The 13207-nt window shown below is 41.4% G+C and overlaps 1 protein-coding gene across 6 annotated transcripts in view; it reads right to left on the reverse strand.

Moving 5' to 3' along the window:
• Positions 1-6674: 6674 nt before the first annotated feature.
• LOC112836697 (PALM2-AKAP2 fusion protein) overlaps positions 6675-13207 on the reverse strand; it is a 280648-nt gene continuing 274115 nt past the window's right edge. For 4 of the 6 annotated variants that reach the window (XM_073876580.1, XM_073876582.1, XM_073876581.1 and 1 more), the window contains 2 exons: positions 7738-8433; positions 6675-6762 (listed from right to left, as the gene is read on the reverse strand). In XM_073876580.1, coding sequence (XP_073732681.1) covers positions 6707-6762; positions 7738-8433 — 752 coding nt within the window. In that variant the 3' untranslated portion in view covers positions 6675-6706. Of the gene's footprint in view, positions 6763-7690; positions 8434-13207 lie in introns of those variants that run through there. The other 2 variants (XM_073876585.1, XM_025888586.2) reach the window with 1 other exon arrangement.

The raw sequence follows: 13207 nt of genomic DNA on the forward strand, positions 1-13207 counted from the left end.
CAGGCAGGCCACAGCCCACGGATGGGCCAGGAACCACATGTATCAGAATCACCTGGAGACATTATTAAAAATGCAGGTGAGCAGGCCCCACCCAGGAACCTAAATCTGAGTTCCAGAGGTGTGACTGAGTCTCCACCTTCTTAGCGGGTCCCTCCCCCACCACGTGATTCTGAGGCACGCTCCAGTTTGAAAGGCACTGGGTTAGTGTTTAGTGTTAGCGAGCGGTCGAAGGCGCTCCCGAGGCGGTCTGGCCTGAAAGCCACTCGTGGCAGGTGGGAAGGGGAAAGAATCGGGGCACAGACACACAGAGGTAGATGCAGTGAAAAGGCAGTTTATTGTCTATTCATACTGTACAGAGGAACAGAGAGAAGCTACAAGTACAGCATTGGCTGTCACTGGCAGTGTTATTTCTGAAGTCGGAACAGTCAAAGTACACTTCAGGTTACAAAGTACAGCAGCTAGCCCAGCAAGTCTACTTCAGAGTCAGCACGACAGGCCCCCACCCCACCCCCCAACCAACCACAGAAATGGAAATATTTACAGAGATGTCACTCACCCCGAGTGATCTGCTAAAGCTGAAAATTCCATCAACAACCTACATTCACTGAAAAGCTGCATCAGACACAACATTTTCTGGAACCCCTGTGTGATTTCAACTCTACTAAGTCAGGAGCTTGAGAGGAGGGAAGAATGTTCCAGAACCCCACAGAGGATAGGACTCCTTCTGCTTGCCTGAATAGGATATCACGGAATTGGAGTTGGAGTTGCACACAGAACAGTTCAGATCAGGCCATCGCCTGGTGGCTTCTCTGGACGTAAAGACTGGTTGCAAAGCCAAGGACCCGGATGTCTCCCTGTCTACCTCATCTCAACACTGTGAGGCTCCTGTGGTGAGATATGAGATGAGAGCGTATCAGCTCTCCTAAGGGAGAGCACCTTCAGGCATCTGCATAGCTCTTTCATTTTGAGAGCTGTCTCCATGACCCTGATGTTCATAGCTGGGCTTGAACTGGGCCTGCTGGAGGGACTCTAGTGATGATGGAGTTGAAATGACTTGTATGGGAACCAGACAGGTTATTTTCCTTCACTTGGAGAGAATGCTTATGACCTTGCCTTATTGGAAAAGGCTCTTGGTCTTTTAGGGTCATAGAAAAAGGGTCCATCTGGGGCAAGGACGCTGCCTGGGAAGAGAGTCTAACGGGTGGTGAGAAGACTCTGAGGCTTAAGCTGCTCTGTCCGTCAGACAGAGGAACTGGTGTGGGTGAAGATCTTTAGGAAACTGAGTTTGATTGCAGTGGAAACTTGGGAGCTTGGCAGAAAATTGGGGGGAAAATCCAAGAACTCTAAAAATTCAGAATTTCATTAATGGGTAGATAAAGATAATTCTTTTCTGTGTCTACTTAGCTCTGAAAATGTGGTGCAGCCCCATTGGTATTTACAAGGCCAAGAATACCTCCTAAGTTTTACATTGTTGGTTTATACACTTATGAATAAACCGTAGATGGCCAGAGGCTTCTGACTCACAATTTTACCCATATCATTTAGATGTACCATAATGAGTGGTCCCTTATCCTCCAATGAAGTGATTAGTCCTTAAATATGTGAAATAGTTGGACTTTGATCATTGCTGGGGTTGGCTTACACTTAAAATGGCTATCGCTTTCCAAAACATCATTATTTATCATTAAAGGTGTAGCCCAGAGAGCTATCAAACGACATGGTTTACCTAATGACAGGCATAGAAAGCTTGATCTTACAACATAGGTCTATTTGGAAACACTGGATGTCATGCAGTGGAGGCACATGGGCAGGCCACGGGACCTTGGATCATGCCCCTCAAGGTCTGGGCGTGTGCTACAGAACTCACCAGAAAGTTACCTTAATGGAATGGAGAAATAACTCAATCAAGGGTGTTTTCAAACTCAAGCTTCATAATGCATATAGATTTCATTATAAAAATATCATTCCTTAAAAAAATACATAAATGTAAACTATTCCATCTCTAATCACCACTCCTTACTCCTACCCCTGTCATACTCATCTTAGACTATCATGAATGGGCACACCTCTCAGTTATGGCTCAATCACACCATTTGAGTCCATCTCTCTTCCTTTTTCAAGCTATGCCATTGTGCTTAAAAATATGCTCCCAGACCCAGAGAAGGGGTCCACAAGTCCCCCCCCTTCCCTGTGAGAAGGACTGCGGAAGATCATATGCTGCCTGTGCCTGCCCAGGAATGTCAGAGAATGATATTCAGACCCAGCTGAGAACATAGGAACATGCTCGGTTGATAGATGGGCATAGACAATGTCCAAGCTATGTCCACTTTATTCCCCCTGGGCCTGACTTGCAAGGTCCTGCCTCAAGGCTCCTGTGATGAAATTCACAGCTCTGAAGCCGTCTGGGTAGGGGTGGGGAAGAGAATGTTGTGTTAATACAGCTTTGGAATACAACCTGTGTTTTGTTTTTTGTTTTTTTTTTTTAAAGGACAGAAAAGAAGAACATAAACAGCAATGCTAAGGCAAACTTTCAAATGGCACATCAGAACTCTGTTTTTGTCATTCATTTTGTTCACATCACAAGGCAGATACATTCTGTAAACATACATACCATACAGTACAGTAACCATAGGAAAATAAAGAGAAAGCCACCCTGTAATTCTTTTCTTTCTGTATTTCTGTTCTTTCACTCCAGAAGGACTGCCTGAAGTCTAGGGAAAATTTTATGGTTCATGAAATATACTTTTCTTTTCATAAAAATGCAGTGACTTGCAAAAAAGAGCCCCCCGTTGACTAGGAAGAGGCATTATGGGGAGAAGAGGACCATTTACACCTCAACCTATAGAAACTTAGAAAATAGTCACAAAATCTAAAAAAGTCATTAATTTTCAGGAAACATTTTGGTTTCCGCTTAGTAAAAGAGAGCATTGAAAAGTTGTTTTTGTTTTTTTTTTACAAAAGTTAAGGCTGTCCAGATCTTTGACGCAGAAAGCCTGCGATCCCCAAAATTACATCTTATATTTTCAAGTTGAAAACAAGGTTTCATGCAACAGTTCTGACTTTATGTTAGATTGGAGCGGAGAGGGGAAGCAGAGGCCTATTTAAGTCATATAAAAATTAAGGGGGGTGGGCAAGGCTGGTCTAAGGATCCCCAGGGAAGTTGCCCTTTGAAACTTTCAGGATGTAATCTTTATTTTTTTCTACATTCAAATAATAAGTATTTTGGTTTTTGTTAAAATGGGAATTTTATCTTAGAGTTCGCTGAAGCTATGAAAATACAGACACATAATTGCATTGTGCTCCTCACAAAAGCCTGACTTTTCTTTGCCCCTAGAAAATGCAGGCCAGTTTTCCTGATAAGACCAGAAGGCTATACAATGAAAGTCAACTAGCAGCAAGAATCAAAGATCTCATCTTGCTGGTTTCTTGGAGCTGTTTTGGGATATATACCATAACTCTGTTTACCTGCTGGGTTGTACTGTCCAACAGGACAAAGGATATTTGCTGGTTCTACCCTAATCAGTGGAGTTCTATATACCTTGATACATAGTAAATTGAGGAGCTTCTAAAAGATTGCATATTTATGAAGTTTCAAAACTTATCTGTGGTTTCCATAACTGAAGGTGCATGGTGCAGAAATGCAACTTAAAACTGCTTGCCTTGGAATGGTTTTTACTGTAAACAAAGTAACCCTTTGGGAGATGAGACTATTCCCACAAGGAATGGGCCCTTTGGTGAGCGGAACTGCACAGTGGGTCCAGTGACAAAGAGAGATGCCTGAGCGTCTAGATTTTCGGCAAGAATGACAACAAAAAGTCCTGTGTGAATATTTTGTCTGTGTTCACCTGTGTTTTAAACGGACAGGGCGAGTGCTTTTTAAAAAGGAAGAGCTGGTTTAGTGGTTGCATTTTTGCCTCTGTCACCATATTCCCTCCCTCCTCTTTCGCTATCCATTGGTTCACTGGCATTAAATAAATGGTCATTTCAACGGTGTTCCCTGGTCCCTTGAAATGAAATTCTGCAGGAAGCGAAGAGAAATGAGCTGTTTTCACACTTGGCCTGAACGTTTTGCTCCGGAGAGGATACTGTAATCTTGATGTTTTCTCCCCTTTTATAAAAAACTTAACCCTAACCAAAACAAAACATTCTATTTGTATGTAGGAAAAAACATGTTTATGACCAGGAAGTAAAACAGAGTTGGTGGGAATTTAAAGCTATACATGTATATTAACAGTTCAAAAAGGAGTCAAATCTAATGAACTCTAGAATTTGAGTTTCCTGAAAGTCTGAATACTTTTAGGTTGCTCAGGAGGCTTAAGGAAACCATGCTTTGGGTTTGACCAGAAGGGAATTCCCTCGCTCCTCATCCACTCTACAGCCAGTATTAAGTGACATCACTGGACACCGTCAAATCACTTTTAGAGGCAACAAATTTTGCTTATAGAAGGAATTAATAGAATTAAGGGCAAAAGTGGTACAACGTAAAAAAAAAAAAAAAATTCCCCTTAGTTTGTCCTATTGCACATCCAAGAAAACAAAGGCAAGGATATACAAGTCATCGAGATTTGTCAGGATACGTACGGTTAAACTTTATCATTTTAACCATTAAAAGATCTTTAATTCAATGCCACTGAAAATCTGTAACAAATGAGATATCCCTCCTTTGCCTCTTTCTCCTCTTTCCGTTTAAATTAGAACTGGATATATAATTTTAGAAGACAATCCAACTAACCATTGGCTCAAAAAGACCATGGTTTTACAGCTTCGTTACTGGTTCTCTAGTCAGGTTATGTAAGTCAATACCCTGTATTTTTGGAAGGTGTGATACCATACATAATAAAGTTTTTACAGAGAGAATAATGGCAGGGAAGGCAGAACGTTCTCAACCACGACACTGAGGATATGTTCATTATGTAGTTACTTGTTGCTGTAGGTGAGATTATAGGTCTTATCCTATAAAAGTACTGGCTGACCCTAAATTCTCTATTTTGATAGGAAAATGATGCAAAATAAGCAAATATATGCCATATTCAAACAAACCATTTACTATGGCCACATATCATTTTAATAAAGGTAACATGTCTTCCTTTAAACCATTAAATAGTAAGCTTTAATAATAAAATTGTAAAGAGACCTCTAATTCATATAATTTGCTAATCCCTATAATGATAACTGATGAATGAAAGTGCAGATTATCATTGGTCTTCCAGATCTGTTGTGTAGGGTTGCGGTGAGAGGGGCAGATCATTTTCTTCATGAGGAACTAGCTCATTACGGAAGGACGGGTAGGTCATTTCTGGGAATTATCTGTTCTCAGAGACTGATTCTGTTTATCAAACAGCAAGCTCAAGGGTTCTACATTCTACCATTCCACTCACTAACTGTGCTTTTAAAAACTCCTATTGGATCGTTGTAATCCCTAAGTGAGTAAAAAAAGATAAATTATGGTAAGCTTTTAGATTGTTTCTTTATTAAATTATTAAAATAATAGATTGTCCAAACATTGAAACTGTTTTCATTTTCTACGTAAATAGGTTGATCTGGCACGTCATTCTCTTCGACATTTAAATGAAGCATAAGTGACCATTGACTGAGGAGCGTGAAGCTGAGTGGGGAGATTTCTAGGAAGAAAAACCAGATGCTATTCCAAGATAAGACAGCAGCTTTATTCAACTGCAGCTGCTTTGGTGAACCTGAGATTATTTGGAGGGAATCCCCTCTACTATTCAAAAGCAAGCCATTGATGGAATCATTTTAGGAGGCAGAATTTAGCTCCTTTATTTGTCCCTTCTTAACTTTATTTTTGCTTACCTCTTGGTAATAAAGTGACTGACTTCGTGCTCATTGAAATGTAATTTGAGAGAAATTAACTTTTAACAATAAAAATGTCATTTTCCCCCCTTTCCATTTGGAATAAATATAAGTTCAAGCCAAGAAACTCATAATATTAACAGTTATATTTAGCACTGAGAAAGCTATTTAGGACAAATTTAGTTGGTTCCGCAAAGAAATTCTCTCAAAACTACCTTATTTTTTTCTTGTCTGCTTTCTACAGAGGTTAGACTTGATGGAGCATGACTTACTGTGTTTTTTAAAACTATGTTCTATAGAACATAAATATATTTTGTGAATGATTTACAACAGTGTTGTGAACATCTGGGCAAATAACTTCAAGTTAAGAGATCTCTGTTATTAGAACCAGTTAAAATGTTACATCTTTATTTTATTACTATATTATTTTTTTTACTCTATTGCTTCCCTTTGGTTTTACTACACATGTGGTTGCTTGCTTTGGGAGAATGCTAAGAATTTATTTAAAGAATTGTTCATTGTGGTCTAGATTAAAAAAAAAACAAAACAAAAAACTATTCTTTGATGTACTGAAATCTCCAGAAGTTTAAGAAACATGCCTTAAGAAGCTCAGCTATGTGCCACTCAATTGGTACTTGTGGAATGAGTTTAAGTACTTAATGTGGAGAAGACAGGTCTTTCTTACACATTTTTTACATTTTCAAACTTATTTTGAAGGGTGGATAAACCTACATCGTGACATTACGGGAAACATTCTCTTTCTCATGGGGACAGAAAGAAAAGAGTCCAGAAGTAAGGCTCTGTAATCAAGTGGGCAGGGGAAATGAACAGGTAAATTCAGTTCCAGCACCGTCCATCCACAATGAAGTGGAAACTTGGCAGCAACCACGGTAGGTCAGAAAGACTGTTCTAGAAATATGGTCACTGCAGAGATACTCCTCAAAATGATTCCTTCGTTGAAAATAGATTAACATGATCAGAAAATATCCGTGAAAAAGAAAACAATATAAAAATTTACATTTTTTTTTCTGAGAGAATAGAAGCAAGGCTCATGGATATGCCTAAGTTTAAAGATTACTACGAATGCTCAAAACAATGTTTGCTTCATGTCCTTAGAAAATTAAAAATGGTGCTTCATATATAAAGGGTCCATCAGTTAAGCCACAGAAAGAGATGGCTGCTGATGGGCAGGTTACGGAATCAGTCCTACATTTCAGCTGTGACACGCACTGGGTTCCTTTTCTTTTACATCAAACTTCATTTCAGTTTTAACAGAAGGAAAGCCATAGATGCACAATACTGTAATCTGGAAGCTTATGTAAGGCAGCAAAAAGCATCACCCTAGATTGAACAGACTAAGTAAGGTCCACTTTTGGCCACACTAACAACCAGCTGGAGCCAACAGCATTTTACCACACACGATATAAAAGCAAAGATCCACAGCAAGGGAAGCAAGTGGTAAGTCAGCGACGTGGTGACGTGTGACTACGTTATAGGAACACGCTACAACATGAAACCCTCAATGCCATGGGTTCAATTCCAGTCAAGTGAATTAAGGCTACTATAGAACGGGCTGATGTGAAGAGTCCATTCCAATTGAGCAGTAAGAAACTGATTCACTCTTGAAGACACAAGGAAAGGTTTAGAGGAAAAGCGAGTTCTTGGAAAGATTGAAGCACACACATGCACGTTGTCTCTCAGGTGAGGAAACTGGAGAAAAATGAAAGGGGGAGAAAAATAAGAGAGACCCAAGCAATCCAACTGCAAGGCAAAGCAGGTGTTTGCTTCCAGTTCACAGTATTGCAGTTAGTGGTACAGTGAGGTCTACGGAAGTGGTAGAGAGCCCAGAGGCTGCCCAGAAGAAAAGGGAAGAAAGAAGTGGTCACATGACAACACAGCATTGACAGCGCTTTTTCTTTTGGGTACCTGGGGCTGGCTCTGTGGCCAGGCTCTCTTCCTTTCCTTCTGGGGATGAGGGCTCTGTGGTGTCTGAGACCGGCCTCCCGGACACAAGCTCAGCTGCATTCCCATCGATGGTGGACACGTCTGTCACTGTCTTCTCCCTCAATGACTTCTCATCGTCTTCGTCAATGAGGACCAATTCTGCCTTGATGGTTTCATCATAGCCTAGCACCTTCTTCGTCTCCTCTTCATCCTCGATATTTTGGTACCCCATGAAAATCATGGTGACTGGTTGATCCAAGTTGGCCTCGGGCCCTTCAGAGCTGGGGGCTTGGGGCTGCTGCCCTGGGGTCCCGGAAGAATGATCTTTCCTAGACTTATGTACCATTTCTAACTTGGCTTCTTTGCAGAGCATGTGTTCCTTCGGGTGACCGAGGCTCCCATCTGCAATCACAGTTCTTTCTGACACGTGCCCTCCTCTGAAGCTTGATTGTCCAGCCTTCTGAATAAGCGCTTCTACATCCTTTGAGCTTAACTTGTGCACTCCATTTTCTACCACAGTGCCTCCTGAGTGCACCTCATATACTACTTTGGTACCGTCATCATAGACTTTGACTCCTCTCTGATGGACCCCCTCTGGGCCAATGGTGGATGCAGAGAGAATCTTGGTCTCTCCTGTTTGTTTGTCTTTCTCCACATTAATTTCCATGGCGTACACAGCTTGAATGAAAACAAGAGAAAGGAAGTGCATGTTACAACAAAAAAAGCCAGTGAATGGTTAATTGCCAAACAGACAAAAAAAAAAAAGGGTTTGTGCCCTTTCTAGTCTAACTGCCAAGCATCTTGAGTGTTAGAGTGAGTGCACAGTGTGGACAGAGGTGGTTATATATGTGTTTTAACACAGCAGCTTAATGCACTGGGAAACCAGATGTACAGAGTTACCATATCTCAGTGGCACTTATACTTTTAAGGAAGATCTGCTAACGTAAGACCACAAGCGACTGTGTAGATCCAGTGTAATGAATTCCAGGGAGGCTGGCAACATGCAAGTTTACTTTGATTGACAGCTTACCCTAGGCTTATAGACAATTTTTAAGGTCTTGGCTAAGAAGTATTGTAATTCCAAAATCTTAAATCTTTTTTTTTTTTTAACTCTTTCACTAAGTGTTCTACTGTTTTTTTCTGCATTTCCTTTTACTGTGAATGGAAAATATGCAAAGGATTTTGCAGGTGGGGCGTGGCTATTCTTCACTGTACTGTAAACTAGGCTGTTTGCAGGAACTGAAGTTACAAAAGCAGTCAGGTTACATGCTCTGAGAGTACTTGGATCACTGAGCTAGGTTTCTGAAACAAGAACTAGAAAAAGAACAAGACGGAGGTAGTAGCATCCCATGGCACTGGAATTTGAGGATGATGATCACAGAAGGCCTCTTTCTTCAGCCATGCACACAGCGCCAAGTCCTTGTGACTGCCCCACACCGTCTTTCTCCTCGATCACCTTCTCTGTCTTCCACTGCCACTACTCAATCTGTGACACTATTGCTGCTTCCCTAGATTATGGTAAGGGCTTCCTACCAGCGATCCCCATCCAGACTAACCCTCTCCAACTCATCCCAAATCCTGCTACCAACCTGGCTTCCTAAGGACCTGCTCTCTTCTGTTCTATAGTCTTATGTGACACTCCATCCTCTCCGATCCGTTACCTCCGAGGCTCCCTGCGAGGCACACATTCTGGATGCTAGGACACTGAGCGTGGGTCCCAGGAAGCCAGCTGTCCCCAGGCACGCTTTCCCTGGATGATCCATGGATTACATCAACCCCCACAACTTCAACACTGAACTCAGAAGTGGTCACATAACAACACATCATCGACAGCTCTTTTTCTTTTCGGTACCTGGGGCTGGCTCTGTGGTCAGGCTCTCTTCCTTTCCTTCTGGGGATGAGGTCTCTAAAAATTCCCCCCTAGTCTTCTTGGTTTTAAATAGTACCAGTACCACATAGTCTCTCAAGCGAGAAGCCTCAGAACCACACCTGATTTGTCCTTTTCTTCCTAATTTCTTCCACAGCCAAACAACTGTTGTGAGCTACTGATTCCATTTCAGACCTCTCCCCATGCACCTCCTCACCGTTGCCTTGGGCCAGGCCCCCTTCTGCTCTCTGCACAACAGCTCTGCCCCAGTCCCACCTGCCGCTTCTCAGAGTAGGGGCAAAGGTAGCCCAAGGCTTGTTTTGAAAATATTATAAAAAGGAAATGGGAGGGAGGGAGGGAGGGAGGAAGGAAGGAAGGAAGGAAGGAAGGAAGGAAGGAAGGAAGGAAGGAAGGAAAGGCAATTTAAGAAAGAGAAAAGGAAAAAGAAAAAAAAACAAGAACAGGTGACAGAGACCATACGTGGTCTGCTCTAAAATATTTACAGTCAGGCCATTTATAGAAAAGTCTGCGGACCCTGCTAGCCTGTGCCCCACCCGCCCACAGAACCTTCTTCACAAACCCTCTGTGGGTTCCTGTGTCTGTATAGGAGAAACGCCAAACTTCTTAGCTTGGCATATAATTCCTTGGGAATTTGTCTGCAACTTCCTTTCTAGGCTTGTCTCTCAGTCCCTCATTCCATGTACACTCCAACCATAGCAAACTTTGCACTATTCCCAGAACTCAGCATCCTTCCCTGCCTGGCCTGCCTTTCCCCTGGGGGCATCTCAGGTTATCATTGCCTTTGAGTCCCTACCTCTTTCTGAATAACTACACGTTCCCCCAGTGTGTTAAGAAGATCCAAATGATCATTTCAACTGCTCCCCTTTTCTTTAGCATAATCAAATAACACCATCCCACACCTAAACATTTCCTGCTTCTCAGATTCCCTTCTCATGAACTGGCCTTCTTTTGAGAGTTTCTATCCATCCAAATGTGACCTATCCATCAATGCCCAGTCAGCTCCCCACTTCCAGAAGGTTTCTTTGACCCTTCCATCTCTAAGTCTTCTCTCTCTTCTTAAGGCTCTCTGAACATTTCTAAACCTCTCTGAAGGCACTTAACACTTTCCACTCAGAAGTATAATTATTTGTGGGAATGTTTCATTAGCCCCATGGACCTTTAGGATCCCTAAAGGCTGGTTTTTTGCCGGATATCTTTCTACCATTTCTCCACCCCACCAGCACCTACCTTAGCGCCTTTTGCATACACGGCACCTGATATACAAATACCTGTGAAACACATACTACTAATTGAAAATTCTATTTTGGTTGCCTTAATCTAGTCACAAAGACTTTGTATAACATGACACCAATGAAAAGGTACACACAGTAATTAATGTTTGAACTGGTTAGAAAAACAGCAATGATACTATTCCATCTGCTTGGGTAACAAGATACAGTCTGTTCACAGTTAACACTTAACTAAAAAGACGGTGAAGCCAGATCCAATGCTTGATTTTCCTCACGTCCATTTTGAAAGTTTCACTTATTCAGCGCAAAGATCTTGAGTTTCTTTCAGTGACATAGTGAGAGGCCAACCGATATTTGTCATGGAAGTACATGGGCTCACACAAGGATGGTGATGTCAAGAGAAATATTTGTCTCAGTTAGTTCCTGATTTCCCACCAAGTGTGTCACCAGAGAAACGGAATAGGCATTTAAAATTGTGCGTGGACTCCAAAGCCTGCTCTTTAAATACTACCCTTACATTAAAAAGCACAGATTTGGGTTAAAATATTATGTCCTGTCACTATTAAAACACTCCTGGGACATGTTTATAAATAAGGGTGATACTAATGATTGCCAGTTATAGGTACAATATCTAATTATCCCCCAAGGATCCAGTAATATGTGAATAAAACGACACATTGATCTGTAATCAATACAGAATATGGAACAAAACACTTCTATTTTTAGATCCATAGGTGATCGGGTACAAATTATTAACAGGGGAATCTTTAGAGATGTCCGTCTTCTTTTGCCCACCAATGAGAATGCTGTCATTGTTCGTCCAGTTTTCCTCTCTCCACCACCCTAACCCCCAACCCTCATTTTGTCTTTGCCTGTTTCCCGAATCAGAGACGAGACAGAAAGGAGGATGAGGAGGAGTTCTGTGCTAGAACAGCTGAGTGGATGCACACAAAAAAGAGTTGAGAAACAAGGAGTTCAGTAGGAGAGAGCGTAAAAGCTGTGTGGGATATGGATGGAGAGAGAACATTTTTGTGGTGGTGGACGGGATATGGGGAGTAAAGAAAAGGTCATGTGAGAAGTGCTTCCGGGTGGGGATATGAATTGGAGTCCTTTTAATATCCCTCAGGAAAAATGGGTAAAGAACAGAGTTCCTTTTTAGTGTTTTGGTTTTTTTGTGTGATTTTAAACCATATTTTGTTAAATGTAACATGGCTCTGGGACTGAACCACATGTGGCATGCTTTCATTAGGGTGACATATTCGTATTTATATTTACATGTTGTACACTGCTCTTTCAATATTTCTAGAATATGGGATAGAACATCACAGGACATTTTGCCAATAAAATAAGCCTAAATATATTATGCCATAAAATACAACATCCATCCATATTTTTCCCCCAGATAAAACAAGCCTTCAAAGCAAAATGGATTTGTAACAGATTTCATCAGGGTCTGGCCTCACATGCTTTGTCAACATCTACTCTCCTCTCTAGGAAGGGATACTTGGGTGAACACTTTGAGAAGCTCTTACTTAACACAAAGGCAATATTTAGACTTCATGGATACACATATGAGAATGTTATCAGACATTCAGAAAGCCACACAGGAGGTGTGAACATTTATCTTAAATATGCAGTTTACGAATAAGCATTTTTATTTTGCTCCAGTTCTCAGCCAATAATATTTCAAATGTGAAGCAGGGTGGATATGAACCAGTGGGAAAATGAGACTTACATTTTAAATTCAACACTTTATTTTTGATGCATGCACACAATTCAAAAAAATCCTCCTGCTTTTTACTGCTGCCAAGTGGTATTTACCAAAGGTCTCTCACCTACGTCATGCTCTCGTGTCTAAGCACAAAAAATACTCCCCTCTCTTCCCTCAAGCTTCCCCTGGCCACATGGGATACACTACAATCTGCGTAGTGAGGAGGGGCCCGTGCTCAGCTTACTGAGAAAGAGTGAGGAAGGGGTGCTGCTGAAGAGAGGGGGTTTTCTGGGGAGCCCTTGGAAGAGATTCTGAGACATACAGGAACGTATATGAAGAAAAGCTCTCTGAAATTTCCTCCCTTGAGGAAATTTCTGGAGGCAGAGAAGAAAGAAAGGAGACAGTCTGACGGAAGTCCCAATGACAGGATAACTGAAATTTGGTAGTTTTTACAAAACGATATATTTAATTACTGATTTCCCAACATGACATACTGATGACAATACGGTTGGAAGGTATAAAGCATTTTTGCTATTCTTTCCAAGAACCTAGACAGGGGAGTAGATGTTCATGATGTCAGTGCAGAATAAGAAACGAAGTAGTGAGTTTTGCAATGAATACAAA

Source organism: Callorhinus ursinus, unplaced genomic scaffold, assembly GCF_003265705.2.
Source record: "Callorhinus ursinus isolate GAN/ISIS: 27379988/994484 unplaced genomic scaffold, GSC_fseal_2.0 scaffold24, whole genome shotgun sequence".
Classification (NCBI taxonomy): Eukaryota; Metazoa; Chordata; class Mammalia; order Carnivora; family Otariidae; genus Callorhinus; species Callorhinus ursinus.